General features: G+C 44.2%; 1 protein-coding gene across 1 annotated transcript in view; it reads right to left on the minus strand.

Annotated features, from left to right (window-relative positions):
• The window catches only part of OVCH1 (ovochymase 1), a 45,646-nt gene extending 33,373 nt beyond the window's left edge, over positions 1–12,273 (minus strand). The window contains exons 1-9 of the mRNA XM_063134534.1: positions 12,186–12,273; positions 11,316–11,450; positions 9,465–9,574; positions 7,389–7,486; positions 6,028–6,200; positions 4,621–4,716; positions 3,671–3,822; positions 2,248–2,440; positions 1,155–1,281 (exon numbers count right to left, since the gene is read on the minus strand). Coding sequence (XP_062990604.1) covers positions 1,155–1,281; positions 2,248–2,440; positions 3,671–3,822; positions 4,621–4,716; positions 6,028–6,200; positions 7,389–7,486; positions 9,465–9,574; positions 11,316–11,450; positions 12,186–12,273 — 1,172 coding nt within the window. The remainder of the gene's footprint in view (positions 1–1,154; positions 1,282–2,247; positions 2,441–3,670; positions 3,823–4,620; positions 4,717–6,027; positions 6,201–7,388; positions 7,487–9,464; positions 9,575–11,315; positions 11,451–12,185) is intronic.
• Positions 12,274–17,481: the final 5,208 nt, after the last annotated feature.

Here is a 17,481-nt window from a genome sequence, read left to right on the forward strand (position 1 = left end):
AGACAGGCAGGAGGGGTTGCTTAATCTTTACTTATTCACTAACTTCTGCTGAAACACACTGTGAAAGTTTGAGGCCTACTGAGGCAAGGTAATAAACTCAGGCCTAGAAGCCTCGAGTTTTTCTTTTGGGGAAGGGGTATCCCTGAGAGGTGCAGTTTCATTTCTCCAGTTAAGATTAATTCCCTGGTTAAATTTCATTTCTCAAGTTAAGTTTCATTTCTTCAAGATTGAAGCAGCACTTTTGGTTTTGATGGGCAAAGGGGATAAAAGGAGAGAGCCAGCCAAAGCCATGGAAATACAATGGCTGCATTGAGATTCCTGCATTGAGCGGGGGGTTGGACTCGATGGCCTTATAGGCCCCCTCCAACTCTACTGTTCTATGATTCTATGAATACCATGAGGAAGGAGCAGAAAGATACAGCTTGAAGAAGTCTAGATGCAGCTTAGGCTAAAAGAGCTTGCGTTTTTGCAACTTTTATTTTCTGTTAATGCTTTTATATCGTTGAGCTCTACTGATTAAATACCTTTAGTTGTAAGTTGCTTGTTTTACTTTACTAGTGAACTATTGTATTTATCCTAAAGTGTCTGGAGTGTCACTCCCCCAACATCTACAGCCTAAACCCCACATTACTGGGAAGGTAAAAAGAAGGAAGGTGGGACAGTTAAGGAGGCAGAGATCCTTAAGGATTTGCTCAGGGGGGGTCCAGGTCTTAGAAGGAACCTTGACACACACACACACACACACACACACACACACACACACACACACTTTTCCCTTACCCAGACTTCAAATCAGGAAGTTAACCAGCGGAAGGGCAAAACATACTTTCAGAAGTGCTGCGTAGGAAGGAAAGTTAAACACTCTCCTCTCTGCCCATTGCTTCTTCCCTGCAAGTGTCCTCCAGCACATACACCAGTACCAGTAGGCATTCCAAAGGCCCATGCCTGCCATGGTCAGCACCCTCTGAAGAGCTGACAACATCGCAACAGCGAGAGATGTGCAGGGATGAGCAATCTCACTTAACAATTTAACATTCTGCTGCTTTAATTACAAGGCCTTCTTGCATCTTGGGAAGTACCAGCAATGCAGCCAGCCAGCCCAGTCAGCAACCTTCTTCTTATGCAAAACCGATGGTGGGAACTAGAGCAAATACCTATTGTCAAGGTATGTCTCCTCGGTTAGGCCAGGGTGCCGAATGTGGCCACTTTCTCCAAACACCAACATCCCATGGGAGTTGCAGTCTTCTGGGCCGGGGAGGGACAGGTCGCTTGGACCAGGTACTGAATAAGAGAAGAAAAGACAAAGAATTCATGAAGTGTTCTCACCATGAACAGAACAAATGTACCTATTTATTTATTCATAACATTTCTATACTGCCCAACAGCCAAAGCTCTCTGGGCAGTTCACAAAAATTATAACACAAGGTTCCACATTCTGTATCAGCCTTCCACAACCTGGTGCCCTCCAGATGATTTGGACTACAATTCCCAGAATCCCCCAGCCAGCATCTGGGAGTTATAGTCCAACAGATCTGGAGGGCATCAGGTTGGGGAAGGCTATTCCACCCGGTGGGTGTCTTCTGGAACAGAGCTTTGATCTTCCAATTGACCCAAAACCATGAGCCACCAGGGTCCATGCAGCAGTTACTGCTGCTGGCCAACAAACATAAACGATAGCTCCCTCTAAGGGGTCTAACCATAGGAACGCTGTGGGATCCGAGGAAGGGATTTTCATGGCTCTACCTCTGTGATGAGAAAAACCAAGCCCACCCCATCTGCATAGATTTCCTGTATGTTCAGGCTCTTGATCACGGCAGAGTGCTACAAAGAGACAAAATCCAGGAACTGGAGTTTGTTATAAGAAAGCCAGTGTGGTGTAGTGGCTAAAGTGTTGGACTGGGAGTCAGGAGATCCTGGGTTCTAGTCTCCACTTGGCCAGGGAAACACACTGGCTGACTTTGGGCCAGGCACAGACTCTCAGCCCAACCTACCTCACAGGGTTGCTGTTGTAAGGACAAAATGGAGAGGAGGAGGATTATGTACACCGCCTTGGGTTCCTTGAAGGAAAAAAGGCGGGATATAAATGCAATAGCTAAATAAATAAATAAATAAATAAAATAAACTAGACAAAAGAAAAAAAGGGGGTTGTAAATTGCCTTGGAAAGAAAAAGGTCAAGAAATTCTACAGCACGGTGGATTTTAAAGAAAGGAGTGAAGGAAAGATTGTTGGCTAAAACCAGTACTCACCAGTTGCCATATTCTGGGCAATGAAGTCCAGGAGCTCATCTACTTTAGAGAAGATGGCCGGGGAACCTCTATCACCAATGCTTGTCTTGTTGCTAAGCCAGCCTTTTGCACATCCGATGCCCCAAGATGTGATGCCTGCTAGAGTCCAGACACCACTGGCCTTTCTGCATGCCAAGGGACCACCCGAGTCACCCTGACACAGGACAGGACAGAGTCAAAATACATAACCTGCATCGGAAGCATCGCTCAGAGAGTCTCTCCCGATCCCACCATCTGCCCCTTGCGCCTCGTAAAAGACACACACGTCGTTGAGAGATTGGTCTGGAGAGAAGTCTTAGGATGCCCTACTTCCCTGGCTAACATCACTCCCATTTTTCTTTCATTACTATTAGGCCTCTGGGTGACTTGCAAGAAGATCAACAAGGATTTCGCAATTCCCAATTGTTTAACGATAGCAACAACAAAATGACTCACCATCCTGCTCTAAATTACACTGCTGAAATTAAGGAGCCTGGGGGTTAACTGGGAACAGATTTCTGCGCGGAAAGACCGTGAACGCCATTCAGTTCTGGAACTCAACACAAATTCCTGGGCTCAGAATTCTTTAATTCTAAATTAACATATTTTGCACCAGGTGGATCTTGGGATTCTAGTAAATAAACAAAAGCAAAGCAGAGCCTACAAGCTTGAAGTAGGGACAGGCAGATCTGTCAAACCTGTTTCCATGATCTTCCTCGTTTTTCCACCTCCAAGTCCGTTCTGTCCAGATCTATTTAATGTATTGTTTGACAGGGAAAATATCTGGATATATTTTTCTGTGCATTTTTCCAATGGGTGCATTAATGGATGCGCCCCCTCATTCATGAAAGCATTTTGTGCGCATTAGATAAGCGCACAGTGTTCTCCGTGCATTTTTCAAATGTGTCGTTAGATGGGTTTTTTCTTTCACATAATGCATCACAAATCCGGGAATACAGGGATTTCCAAATCAGTATTCCTCTAATCAAGTATTTGATTAGAGGAATACTGCCTCTAATCAAAGAGTTCTGGATTGTAGCTGCAAGTCGTAGCCGCAGAACTCTTTGATTAGAGCAGTTCAGCAGAACGCTCAGGAAGGAAAAAGGCTCCAGAAAATATTTAAAATATAAGAATAAGGTTTTCAGTGTCAGCTCCTGAAGAAGGATTATTTCTAATCCGAAACGTCGAGCATTCCAGACACAGACAAGAATTATTAAAGATTTTAATCATTTTTATCGGCACCAGAGCTAGTCTCTCAATCCACGCCTGCAAAGTGGTGTCTTCTTACCCTGCCAACGACACACTAGAAGATACAGCAGCAGCTAGAAATCGCAGGAAACTGCCTTTTGGATATACTCTGTTCCTTTTTTGATGTGTTTTAAATCCGCCACGGTGTGCTTCCTACCTTGCACGCATCCCTTCCGCCATCTGGAAAGCCAGCACAGAGCATGGAACTCTGTACGGGAGGCAAATTCAAAGCTCTCAGGAGCTCACTGCAGGTTCTGTCATCAATGATGGGCAGTTCCACTTCTTGCAGGATGTCAGACACAGCACCAGCTGCAGAGAGATGGAACCTAGCAACCACTTGAAAGAGCAATTCCAATGAGCTTCTAAGATACGGCGGAGCTTTGGAGCCTTTGTTCCATCTGAACTAACCAAGCTACTAGTCCACATGACCTCATTGTGTCTTCAAATGGCAAATGAGTTTTAAATTTAGCAGGCGTTTTTTTTTTTTAGAATGGATAAGAGGAACATTAATTTTAAGTTTTAAAACCCTTTTATTTGTATTTTATCATTTTAATGTAATGTAACTTTCCCCATCTTCTTACAAAAAGATATATTGATACCATCACGTAATAAAGGGAAGCCTCCCTTCCTCCAAAATGCTAACAGTGAGATTACCGGAGAAAAGTACAGGAGACGTTCTGGAGGTTGACAGCGTCATGTAAAGGACAGCATGTAACATACCTGAAAACTTCTGTGAGTAGTCAATCATGAGCATGCAATAAATTGCTCATGTAGTGCAGCTCATACAAATATGGTGAGAATTAGGGAAAGCAAGTAAAAAGGTGAGAGGTTTATTGAAAGATGGAGCCTTTTTAATCCTGTATTGGCATAATAAAGTTTATGAAGCAATAAATCCTTATTTGTTATTAGGTTCAACGTAAGATTAATATTCAGAGTGAGAAGGATTAAAGAATTATTGTTGGAATTTTATGTAAAACATCTACATATTTATGAATTTTGTATACTATTAAATAAAATGTTTAATTTTTAAAAAATTCTAGCAAAATAAATAGGGGGGGAATCACCATCCTTCTCCTCCTCCAAATTATATGCTTGCTGTTTACTCACCTTCAGAGACTCTGCCCCATCCGCTCACAACACAGAGCGTCCCAGCTTCGAATAGATCTCCTTTGTGCGGAAGACAGATTGGCTGCACTTCATGACCTGAGAGAGGAGGGAATGGATGTGAAGCAACGCTTCAATAAAATATTTTTTGAAGCACACAGAATACTTCTGAATATTTTCTATCCAGGTAGAATAGGGAGGAACCATAGTTCATTGGGTAGACTAAACCCTTTGTAACCAGAAAGGAACCCAATACTTCTCTGACAAGAACACCAGATGCCAGAGCAGCCTGAAGCGTTGGACTACAACTCACATCATTCCCAGCCATGATATTCGGAGGGCACCAGGACGGGCAATGCTGTACTCCAATATCCCTGCTCTTTACAAGATGCCCCTGGTTATTGAATGGGGGTGGGGGGGGGAAGGCATGGAATACGAAAAATATTCCTTTTTATGCCCTTTATAAAGTGTTTGACTTGGCTGTGTTCGGGGTTTAACCCTGCACTCAGATTTTCCATGCTGTTGTGGTTTTACATGATTGCATTTTTATTGATTGTTGTAAGCTGCCTGGAAGACTCTTAAGCATTGAAGGATGGGGCTTAAATGGTAGAAAGAAAGAAATAACATTATTTGAAGTCGGGGGTGGTGGTGTCTAAACGAAGCCATGTGAGGAGGGGAGCAGCTCAAAAACCTGCAGCATCGCTGCTGCAAGAGTGAATGGACAAATCTAGGTGGGCAGGAGGGAGCAAGGCCTATCTGGCCGGAAAAACCTGCCCCAGAACCGGAAAGGCTTGGGGGAAAAACGTTGCCTGCATTTCTTTGGCAGGATGGGAGTACAGAGAAATTCTTGCCTCTCCTTCCTTGCTTGGGAGAATGGGGGAGGAATTTAGCAGAAGCCCTTCTCAGCCCAGCTACTTCCCCAGCATCTGACCTCCCAGCAGCCACCACTTCTTTCCCTCCCGCTAGCTTCGCATGCAGCAACAACAGCAGCACTCTCATCCCACCCCTCAGGCAGCCTCTTGCCCAGGCCCAGACCACATCTCCCAGTGCAGGAAGTCCCTACAAGTTCCATACCCATCCCGATTAATTTCTAGACCTGGCTTGCCCACTGGATAACCCGGAGCAAAGGTAAAAGTCGCACTAAATCAGCACTTTGAAAACACACAGGGGTTTTTTTTGGGGGGGGGAGCAGAATCCTGATGTGGCTGTGACTTAGCGGCTGCGTCATTTAAAGAACGCAGCGCCACTGTGCAGCCACTGCAGGGTTAACAGAGCATCTAGACCCACCCACCCAGGAGCTTTCTCAGCAGCTGGAGTGCAAGTACAGATGACAAAAGATGTCAGACACCCACAACCCATAATACCTCCCCTTCGCTGGAACTGCCATTACGGATCATGCCTTCCTCTTACCATATTTAACGCTGTATTTCAGATACAGCAGCGCTATATCCGAATCCATATAGCCAAATCTGTTGAATGCAGGATGCAGGATGATTTGGGAGACGGGGATGTTCTGTTCTCCTTCATCCATTGCTCCAAGGCTGTATTCCCCAACAGTCACAATCAGATTCTTCACGACTTTCCTGCCAGGGAAAAGGTGAGATCAAGGAAAGAAAGTGGCTTAGTTAGCGGAACTTTGCATATTGAAGGCTCCTGGTTGAATATTTCTTATTAAACCATCCAATGCAACAAGGCTGAGAAAAGTCCCAGAAATCATGGAGTAGACAAGAGCATGGTCATATTAGTCTGCTAAACCTGAAGTTGGAAAAAACGCATTCTGCATCTGGGAGGATCTTGAAGCTCAGCGATCTTATTGGGGCAAACCCAGTTGGTTACATGCATGATGCGGCTGACATGAACAGCACTACGTTTTCGTTCAACGCAGGTGGAGGGAACCAGCCTGGAGAAGGGTGGTCTACACAGAGTGGCAGTCGCTTGCCAGGATCTCAGACAGGGGTCCTGCCACTCTTTCCTGGAGATGCCTGCCCAGGATTGAACCTGGGTCCTTCTGCCTGCAGCACATGTACTCTATCCATGACCTACCCTCCTTATCACCTGTGGGACCCCAAAACAGTGAAAGCTAGTGGATCCGATGTCAGTGGGGAAATGAGTCCACTCCGGGTTTCAGTCAGAACTCCAAAGGAGCTCCTAGTTCCGACTGAAACCTGGAGTGGATTCACTGCCCCACTGACATCGCAGCCACCCCCGGCCCAAAGAATGGGGTGGGGTTGCCCTCTTCCCCCCACCCCCCAACACGTGGAAGTGTCTTCAAATATCCTTGGTCATGACCAGAACCGAATTTAAAGGCTCAGTTCAACCACAGATTCAGTATGATAAAACAGCAAGTGGGCAAGGGGGGTGCAGGAAGGAAGCTAAGAAAAGCCAAGCACGTAGAGCGACAGGCATGAAGACTTTCCAGATGACCCACCACCACCATGTTCCTCACTTGTTTAGTGAATGTGTGAGGAGGTATGGATTGCACCTGCCAGCCATGTGCCCAACACCACATCGGACGCACCTCCCACCTTCCGCCCAGAAAACGGTCGTCATTGGGTGGATTGAAATTATAACACATGAGTCACCCCCCTCACAGCCAAATTTACTTTTGTACAGGTTGATTTCATAGGCTTGCATTTTGCCCATACAGGCCATTCTGTCAGCTGCTGCCACCCTCTTCCAGGCTGGCAGCTCAACCTGTTTGCAAGGCAGCTCGCTTTGCCCATTTGAAGTCACTCTTCTTTTCCTCTGCCAGAGGGCTGAATTCAACTTACAGGTCAAGATCCACGACGCAGTGAGCTGCAGTAACCACCACGTCGCCATGGATCAAACTGCCGCCGCAGAAGTGGGAACGGCCCAATTTGATGGATACCTATTTAGAGGCATGGAGGAGAGGGGAGAAGAACGCAGAAGCCAAGCACCTGACGCACAGTTTTAAGAACATTAACATAAGAATATAAGAAGTGCCACAGGCTGGATCAGACCAAGGGTCCACCTAGTCCAGAACTGTTCACACAGTGGCCAACCAGCTGTTGACCAGGGACCAACAAGGCAGGACATGGTGCAATAGCACCCTCCCACCCATGTTCCCCAGCAACTGGTGCACACAGCCTTACTGCCTCGGATACTGGAGGTAGCACATAGCCATCAGGGCTAGTAGCCATTGATAGCCTTCTCCTCCAGGAATTTATTCAACCCCTTTTAAAGCCATCCAAACTGGTGGCCATCCCTACGTCTTGTGGTAGCAAATTCCATAGTTTAACTATGCATTGTGTGAAGAAGTCCTTCCTTTCATTTGTCTTGAATCAGTTTCACGTGATGATCCCAGGTTCTAGTATTATGGGAGAGGGAGAAAAATGTCCCCCTATCCACATTCTCCACACCATACATAATTTTGTACACCACTGTCAGGTCTCTCCTTAGCCTCCTTTTTTCCAAGCAGGTTTTGCCCAACTGTAGGCGCTGCCTTAAATGGTTATCTCATGAGCATCTGGCTGTTAGAAGTTTCTAGATCAGGGGCGGAGAACCTCACATCCAGCCCTATGAGATTCTCCGGATGGCCACACCCACTTCACCTGACCACACCCTTTCCCCCTATCGCAGACTGTTTGGGGGTTTCCAAGCTTTTGGGAAATGCTTCTCCTAAGGCTTAGTTACTGGCAATAAGAGTTTTATGCTAAAATACACTGTTCTGGTATTTTGGCCCTTCCCCTTTTGCCTCTGGCCCCACCCACTTTTGCCATCAGCTCTGCCCATCACTGGAGCACAGCCCCTGAAAGCCTATCCAAAAACAGAATGCAGCCCTTAGGATGATAGGGGTTCAACACCCTGTTCTATGCAGTGCACAGTGGACAACTATAAACAGGAGGAAGGTTCACTGAATAAGGTAACAAAATGAAAAGGAGGTCAGGGCTCTTGTATCTTTAACAGTTGCATAGCAAAGGGAGTTTCAGCAGGTGTCATTTGCATGCATGCAGCACCTGGTGAAATTCCCTGTTCATCGCAACAGTTAAAGCTGCAGGAGCCCTGCCCTCTTTTGTATCTGGTCACACCTCTGAAAGAAGGTGGTACAGTGGCCTTCCTCAGCCTTGCACTCTCTGCCCCAGCTGTATTGACCACAACTCCCATCATCCACAGCCAATGCCCATGCTGGCTGGAGTAATGGAAGTTGTAGTCCAACATAGGGCACCCAATTGGGGAAAGCTGTGGTAGAGCTATGTATACCTCTAGAACTGCAAGTGCAGCATTAATAGTGAACCTTCCATTCATTGATCTCCATAATCAGCAAACTCCAAATGAAACATTTTAAAGAAGATGGTTACACACGTTCTGGCAAGGCCTAAACTTGACGCCTTTCATATGTTTTGGTCTACAATTCCCACCATTGGCTATGCCGACTAGGGCTAATGGCCAAAAATACCTGGAGGCCACAAACGGCCCACCCCTGCCCTAAACATTACCACTCGAATGTAAAAATCCACCATGTGTTGTGGGGATTGGGAAACATTAACTCCCAGAGGACCTGAAGGGTTAGCCCTAGACAAGATGGCGCTACCGAGGGAGAGGCGTCTGTATGTTATTGCATGTTGTACAACTGTGATGCCCAATCTGCATGCATGACATATCCCTGTCAGAAACGACAATAAATTGGCACAGTAAGATCTGTAAGTCTGCACTTATTCATGTCATATGAACTATATTTACTGTCCGTTTCAACTATTGGGTGAACAGTGGAGTAGATGGCCTGTGTCCTGTGCCTTCCCCCCACCCCACTGCTCCACTGGTCCAGTGCCCAAGAAGTCACCTGGACTACCTCATTTAACTTGGACGAATGCATTCTCAGCACAGACCTGCCATGGCTGTCCACCAGGCACCGAAGACCTCCCTCCAATAATTCTCGAAAAGAATTCAGGTGGCCAATACTCCTCCAGATCCAGAGAAGGGACTCCACATTTCAATCCTACAAGAGGCACAATTATGGATTTTACTTATTCAAAGCACAATCCTAGCGACCCAGCCATTTCCCCACCTCTCCTTAGGTAAAAACCACACACAGTCAAAGTAAATCAGTTCTAAATCAATTGCCTGGCGAGCTCCGCTGCCAACCTGTGTGCGCAAGTGTTTTTAAAAAGTTTGACAAGCCTAGTAGTGGCCACCATGGCGATATTAAAGGCAGTTATGATGAATAATGAACATTCAATGAACTGTAGCTGCATTTCTACAGGCTTTCAAAGTTGCACAGAGTTGTCAGAAAACAAACAAATGTGTTTCATGGTTTTTGGACCATTCCTGCCATCTGACAACGGCGCTGTGATTTTTCCTGGCTGGATAGTCCACACTGGATAGTCCTATCGATGCTGGGGGGGTGGGGAGTCTGGAGGCAATGAGTAGGCAAAGCAGCAGTGTATAGACGGGTCCTGGGAAAACATACAGGCACAGAGGATGCGTCCGGGGGTATTTCCTATCAGGTGCAAACAACCACTGTGCATGTGTGTGTCTTGTGGGGGTCAACAGGAAAGCAGCACAGGACAAAAAGTTTTAGCACACGCATACCAAGCTGCATCAACACCCAACCCCTCAGCTGCTAGTTTTAGGGTGTACTCCCATGCATGTTTAACCAGGAAAATGTCCTTCAACTCTCCCAGCATTTCCTAGCCAGCCATGCTGGTTGCGAAATGCTTGGAGTTGTAGGCCTTTTTCCCCTGGCTAAATATGCCTAGGATTGTGCCCTTAGAAGTTTAAAGACAATGGATCCAGTTTATCCCTCATCACATTAAGGGGGTTGTCATTAAATGTGGGGCCCGTGCCTGGAGACCTATAGGCCATAGTGAATGTATTTTATTTTATTTTTATTTATTTATTACATTTATATACCGCCCCATAGCCGAAGCTCTCTGGGCGGTTTACAAAAGTTAAAAACAGTGAACATTAAAAACAAATATACAAAAATTTAAAAGCATAAAAACAACTTTCTGTTCTTAATATGCAGTGATTCTTAATATGCAGTGATACTGACAATGTGAGATGGTTGATATTGCTATTTCATCCTATTGAAAATATTTACTACATCTTGATCCTAAATAACAGCTTCTCTAAACAAGCGATTTATAGCATGCTTGTGACTGGCCACTCACGGAAGTTTGCAGGTCATTGTGACGATGACATGAACTTCCTGCACGTCTCCCACTCCTTGCCTGTTTTTCTGTTTAAAAACAACAACCTTGGATATCCCAATTCTTCCGAAATATCTCGGGATTTCCTAACCTGTGCAGCTGAAGTTGTGCTACAAAAGACCCACTAGAGGGCGCTGTCCCATTCTGTAAGTTTTCAATTACAGACCACATGGTCACGCCTTTCCTCCCATGTAATACAGCTCATTACAGTTGCGCAAGAGAAGCAGGAAGCAAAGCACCGATAAGCCAATGTGATTTCCCTTTAATCTAAAGAAGCCCTTAAGAGGAAGCGTTTTCCACTCAAACCATACAGACTTTACTATCTCTTTAATGAGTTCTTTAAAAAAGGAAAAGAAAAACGAATCCTTATCTAGTAGTAGGTTATGTGAATTGTTCCATCACAGACATGGCAGGAAGATGGATTATAGGAACTCACGTTGCCCTTTGTTGTTTGCAAAGTTAGCAAACTTCAGTAAGATTCTGCAGCTGTCCAAATTGAAGGGAAGATAAAAGGAAAGAAAACATTACCCAAGTCCAGTTGCTCAAACTCCAGCGATTTAGAAGCAGCAAGGCTTGCAGGCTCCTGAGTCCTCCTCTCTTGAGAAGATGAAGGCTTCAGTTCTTCCGTACCTCTTGACTTGTCTGTTTCTGACCCCCAGGTGGCTGCAAAACATGGGATCCCTCAATGGAAAACCTGGGACTAACTCGTGGTTTTAACCAGTCTCCTAGCCTGGCATCCTCAGATATTTCCCTGGTAAAATGCTAAGATCACCAAAGAAATTTTTTAATCAGGGTTTATCTAAGTTGGCTAATTGCTGGAGGTGTAATACAGCTAATGCTTCTTTTAACCATATGTTTTGGCAATGGCCAATAGTTGCCTATTTGGGGATGTGGAGGAAGCTATTATATGCATAAATATTGGAACACTCTTTAATATTTACTGAAGTACATGCCCTCTTAAATTATAACTGCTTCCTGAAGTTAACACACGGTCAGTGCAAATGGATTCTCTGGGCCCTTCCAAAAATGATATTAAATTATTGGAAGGATAAACATTCACCTCTTATAATGCAATGGATGGAAGACCTAACAAAACTTTCAACATTTGAATGGCTAGTATATAGACGCCACTTGCAAACAGACACTTATATGGACATTTGGTCTGCTTTTTTAAAAAAAGTTTATGTATCATTCTTAGAAAGCTGTATTTTCATGTCTATATCTCTGTGTCGATATCTATATATCATATGCATGCATTGAAATTTATCGATTCAAATCTATGCAACTACAATTTCTCCTTTTTCTCTTTTTTGTTTTATTGAAAGTTTACAGGGGGGGGGATTATTAAACAAGGTATCCAGAAATGGTAGCAACTGCCTTACACCATTCTAAGGTTACCTTCATATATCCCTTTTAGCTCCCCAGGCATTTGTAGCTGCCTTGGTTTCTGCTGTGAATTCGAAATATCCTTTTCCCAGTAGTGCATAATGCAGCCTTCTCCAACCCAGCACCCCCCAGATGCGTTGGATCATATTGGCTGTGCTGGCTAGGGAATGCTGGGAGTTGTAGTCCAACACACCAGGTTTGGGAAGGCTGCTCTATGCTAACAGACATCAATTCAAATTCAGGATTCTGAGGCTAGAATCCACTGCACACATTTTCCTGGAAGTAAGACCCACTGAACTCAGTGGAATTTAAAGCTCCTCTAAACGAGTGATTTATTGTACATGCTTAATTGGCCACTCATGGAAGTTTTCAGGTCTGTTACATGATGTTGTGAACGACCAGGACATCTCCTACAGTATTCCCTAGAAATCCTGGTATGAAAAGAACTACTTTTAAAGTGATAACAGACAGGTAAAAGTGGGATATTCCACCACTAGATGGTGCTGTCTCAACAAAAGTGAAGGGAGGGGAAGTATTCAATTCAAAGCACGAAGTCACCCCTCTCAACCCATGTAATGCACCCCATAACAATCGTGCCAAAGAATGAGGAAACAAAAAACCCGGGTAAGCAACTTGATTTCCCTTAATGTAGAGATGCTTTTAGTTCTGACTCCAGTAAACTTCCAATGGATTGGATTGTGAATGTTGAACCATTTGTTAGTACAACAGTTCTTAATTTCCCCTCCTCAAGAAAGTCTGACCATACAATGGAAAGGGGCAAGAAAACTAGTCTGAGTTGCCTGGGCAAAAGAGAAATAAACCCAATGAGTAAGAAAAATGAGCTTTGCTGCCTCCCAAAGTAGAAGTTTGCCCTTTTAAAATGGAGGGCAGTTGTGTCAGGCTTGCTAAACTAGCAATCATAGCCGGTATATGGGAGAAGTTCCTGATAGCCTCATCCATAGCATTGCCAGGTCATTCTCAAGCAGGCCTCGTCCATCTCACATATGCCTCTGAAAAATAGCGATAGATGTAAGATCACTTGCGACACATTTCTGCCCATGTTTCTGCTTACAAAGCTGGATTTAGAATCCATTTACACTGGCGTCAAAAAAGGAAAAGCATTCCCCATTAACCTCAGTGAACATGAGATGAGAAATAAATCCTAAGATTCAAAATGCTGAATCTACAGAAGAACAGTATAAGTTTGCTTTCTTTTAACCTAGGGCAGCCACCCTGTGCCCCAGATTACAGGAGCTGGGGTGGGGGGCAGCAGGCCAGGGGAGGCTCCCACAGGGACATCATTTGTGTTTCTTTAATATTTCCCAGATAGAGGTCCAAGAACATTACTCTTCAGGAGCTGTATTTTCCCCCTGCAATTGATGAGGACTAGGGGCTCCTCTAAATGAGCAATTTATGATTGGCCACTCATGGAAGTTTTCAGTACATTACATGACATCATCAACAACCAGGTAATCTTCCACAGTATCCCCTGGAAATCCCAGTATGAAAAGAACCATTTTTAAAGTGGTAATAGCTGGGAAAAAGTGGGATCTTCCACCACTAGATGGCACTGTCTCAATAAAAGTGAAGGGAGGGAAGTATTTACTTCAAAGCACGTGGTCACCGCTCTCCTCCCTTGTAATGCAACCCATAACAATCGTGCCAAAGAACCAGGAAGCAAAAAAAGCCCTGGGTAAGCAATGCAATTTCCCTTCATGTAGAGACACTATAAGGCTTATGAAACGACAGAGTTTACCAGATGTGTCACTTTTGGGCTGTGCTGTTAGGCCTTTCATGGCAGCCTGACATCCAAAGAGTCAGCAGGTGAACTGAGATGGAGATGAAACGATGGGGAAACCCAATGACCTCCTTAATTTCTGCTAAGTCAGTCTGTGGCTAGAAGCACAAAACCAAATCCAGGAGAAGAATTGGCAAACTCGAAGCAAACTCAAAAGGGACCATGCAACATAAACTCACAGTGTAATCCTATGCATGTTTACTCTGAAACAAGTCCCACAGTGGGGCTTACTCCCAGGTAAACATGGATAAGATCACAGCCTTAATAACTTTGAAGAGTAAGCTACTTGTCTCTTGGCAAAGTTCAGAAAGGTCATTTAGATACAATCTTTTTTTTTTTTTTTTTTTAGCAACCACTCACATTTGCATAGAATACTTTCATGAAAACCAGGTATATTTGCCTGCTCTAGGTAGCAGTAATCCAAATGACCACTATATCAGCCCTCTCCAACCTGGTGCCCTCCAGATGTGTAGGCCTGCAACTCCCAGCACACCTGGAAGGCACTAAGAGCGTCAACACACGGGGAAATCGTGTTTGCTTACCGTCACGTTTCCACCTGCACGTTTGTCCCTTATTACAACGTGCACGTGCCCCATTCAGTGGGCCGTTTTGATCGCTCTGCTTCTGCACACAGCAGGAGATAGTAGCAACTTCCGTCTTTAAAAAATGTCAGATATACTGGAGTGTTTTTGGGTTGCATGAAGAAGAGGCTAGGAGAGGCAGGAGGCGTGCGGGAGGCAGACGATGTTGTGAGAGGGACCCGCAAAAATCCATGAGTGCTCAGCAACGAGCGTGCAATAAAATGCTCTCTGATGGAGCTCCAAGTTGCACCAAATGATCCACCAAGCTCACAGAACAAATTCAACTCACCAAACCCATTTTTGTATCTTGAATGCGCTTACCAGATCGATTGAAGAAACACACAGGGAAGAGGAGCCATAGCCATACCTCCATGGCACATACAAAGCAGAACCTGATGCTAAACTACCTTCTCACCCAGCAAAAGGGCGATTAGGAAAGAGTAGAACCAAATGTTCAAATGTTGCTTTAAAATGTTTCCATGCAAAAGAAGGATGGTCAACAACACTGCTCTTCTCACACCCAAATCCCCAACTTAGCAGAAACGTGTCAACTTCAGGACAGAGCTACACTATAAGCTTAAACCAGTTTAAAAGCTTTATCCTCTTTCCAGGGAGGTCTGGGAACTGTAGTTTAGAAAGGGCGGGGCTTGGGCTTGCTAACAGAATTCTAGGCACATCACTCAACTACAGTTCCTAAGATGCTTTGCGGGGAGCCTGCTTCTTCCTATAGAAGGGAAGTGTAGCCATTCAGTTCTATGAACAACGTAAAGCACTATACTAGGTAGTAGGGGAAGAGGAAGAGAAAATTGAGGAGGGGAAGGGCGGGAAAGGAATTGCCTGAGGAGGGTTTGGGGGCGGGGCGAGAAAAAGGAGATTGTTGGCAGTGGTACAGTGAGGTAATTTTAGAATGAGTTCTTTAATGGGCTCATGGTGGGCTGAGGGCTTTAGATAGCTGGTGTGGTGTAGTGGTTAGAGTATTGTACTGGGACTTGTGAGAGCCAAGTTCTAGTCCCCACTTGGCCATGAAGCTGACTGGTTGACTGAGCCAGTCACTGACTCTCAGCCCAACCTACCTCACAGGGTTGTTGTTGTGAGGATAAAATGGAGAGGATAAGGATTATGTAAGGTGCCTTGGGCTTACATAATCCTTAGGAATTAATTTATTAATTTTATACTGTTGTTTTTATGTCTGATGGTTTTTAAATTTTGTATATTTTTAATGTTTACTGTTTTTAGCTTTTGTGAACCACCCAGAGAGCTTCGGCTGTGGGGCAGTATGTAAATGTAAATAAATAAATAAATAAAATCATTTAGTATTTGCATAGCATATTCATGTGTTCAAAGTACTTCACACATATTATCCATACAACAATCCTATAACTCAATGTAACTATACCCCATATTGCAGTATTATTATCCCCCATACTGCAAAGGACTATACATACTGTATATGTACTGTATTGCATTTCTACTTAAAGTTGGTGGGATATAAAAGTAATAAATAAAAAGATACTAATGTATATTTTTCACCTATTTCGTAATGTGTCAAGCCAGCTCTGCTGTGTTTGGGGGCCCACCTGCGCATTCTGCTGAATGAAGCCCTGGATGTCTGCCCACAAATCCTTCTGTGATAGCGCCACAGATTTTTGGAGGGTGAAGATAAGGACAGTAGAAGAGACGGGGAGGAGTTTCTGAGAGGAAGGAGTGAGGAGCCTTCCCTTTACTCCAGTCTTTCACCTGTGCCATTTTATGGGCCTCACATGAGGGACTACGATCTTTCTAGCCAACAGTGCCTGCAAGGACATAGATTTTAGGCCTTCATCCCCAAGCTGCCTACATCGGAGCATGAGAACAACGTAGGAACATAGGAAGCTGCTTTTAGTTTATCTTGTGAAGAGTTATACTTGTTTGGTAAGTTAGAGCTGCATAGTTTCAGCATGTAACTGGTGCAAGGCAAGTGCCATAGAATGAAAAGCACACACTTTGCTACCTCAAAGGCAAACATCATTGTATCGGGAGTTCTTAGCTCCTTACATGAAGGGTGTTTCCTTTCCTGCTCTTTCACTACATAGCCTCTTGGTGGCTCTGTGGTACAGCAGAACAGCCCATATATACAAGAGGAAATTGCTTTTTTTCTTTTCCTGCTTTCACAATTTAATGCGGCATTTTCCCTGCTCCACCCCCACAAAAAAAATTGACTTCTGTGTCTAAATAATCTATTTAGACACAGAAGTCAAACTAGAGGGTCACAATATTATCCAAAGACTCTGTAAAAAAAAACTGTGCCTAGGGAACAATGAACACACAATAAATCACTTGTGTAGAAAAAAAGCCCACAAGAAGAAACTAGTGGAGGAAGAAAAGTATTTCCCTTTTTTTTAATGCCTCCTTCTATGCTAATCGCAAGAGTTGTTGCTTTACGCCAAAACATCTAGCCCAGTGTTGTTGACACTGACTGGCAGCAGCTCTCCAGGGTTTGAGGCAGGAGTTTTACATATTGGGAATCGAACCTGGGACATTCTGAATGCAAAACAGGTGCTCTACCACTGTTCCAAAGCCCCTCCAGGTGGTTGCTTCTTCTTATAGCAACAAACAGGAAACGAGGAAGAGAAGAGTTCTGCTAGATATTTGTGGGGATGTGGGATAGACTGCAGTTCTAAACACACAAAGAAGTAAACCCCATTGAACACAGTAGGAATTAATTTATTAATTTTATACTGTTGTTTTTATGTCTCTGATGGTTTTTAAATTTTGTATATTTTTAATGTTTACTGTTTTTAGCTTTTGTGAACCACTGAGAGAGCTTCAGCTGTGGAGCGGTATATAAATGTAAATAAATAAATAATATCATTTAGTATTTGCATAGCATATTCATGTGTTCAAAGTACTTCACACATATTATCCATACAACAATCCTATAACTCAATGT

Source organism: Elgaria multicarinata, chromosome 9 (genome assembly GCF_023053635.1).
Source record: "Elgaria multicarinata webbii isolate HBS135686 ecotype San Diego chromosome 9, rElgMul1.1.pri, whole genome shotgun sequence".
Lineage (NCBI taxonomy): Eukaryota > Metazoa > Chordata > Lepidosauria > Squamata > Anguidae > Elgaria > Elgaria multicarinata.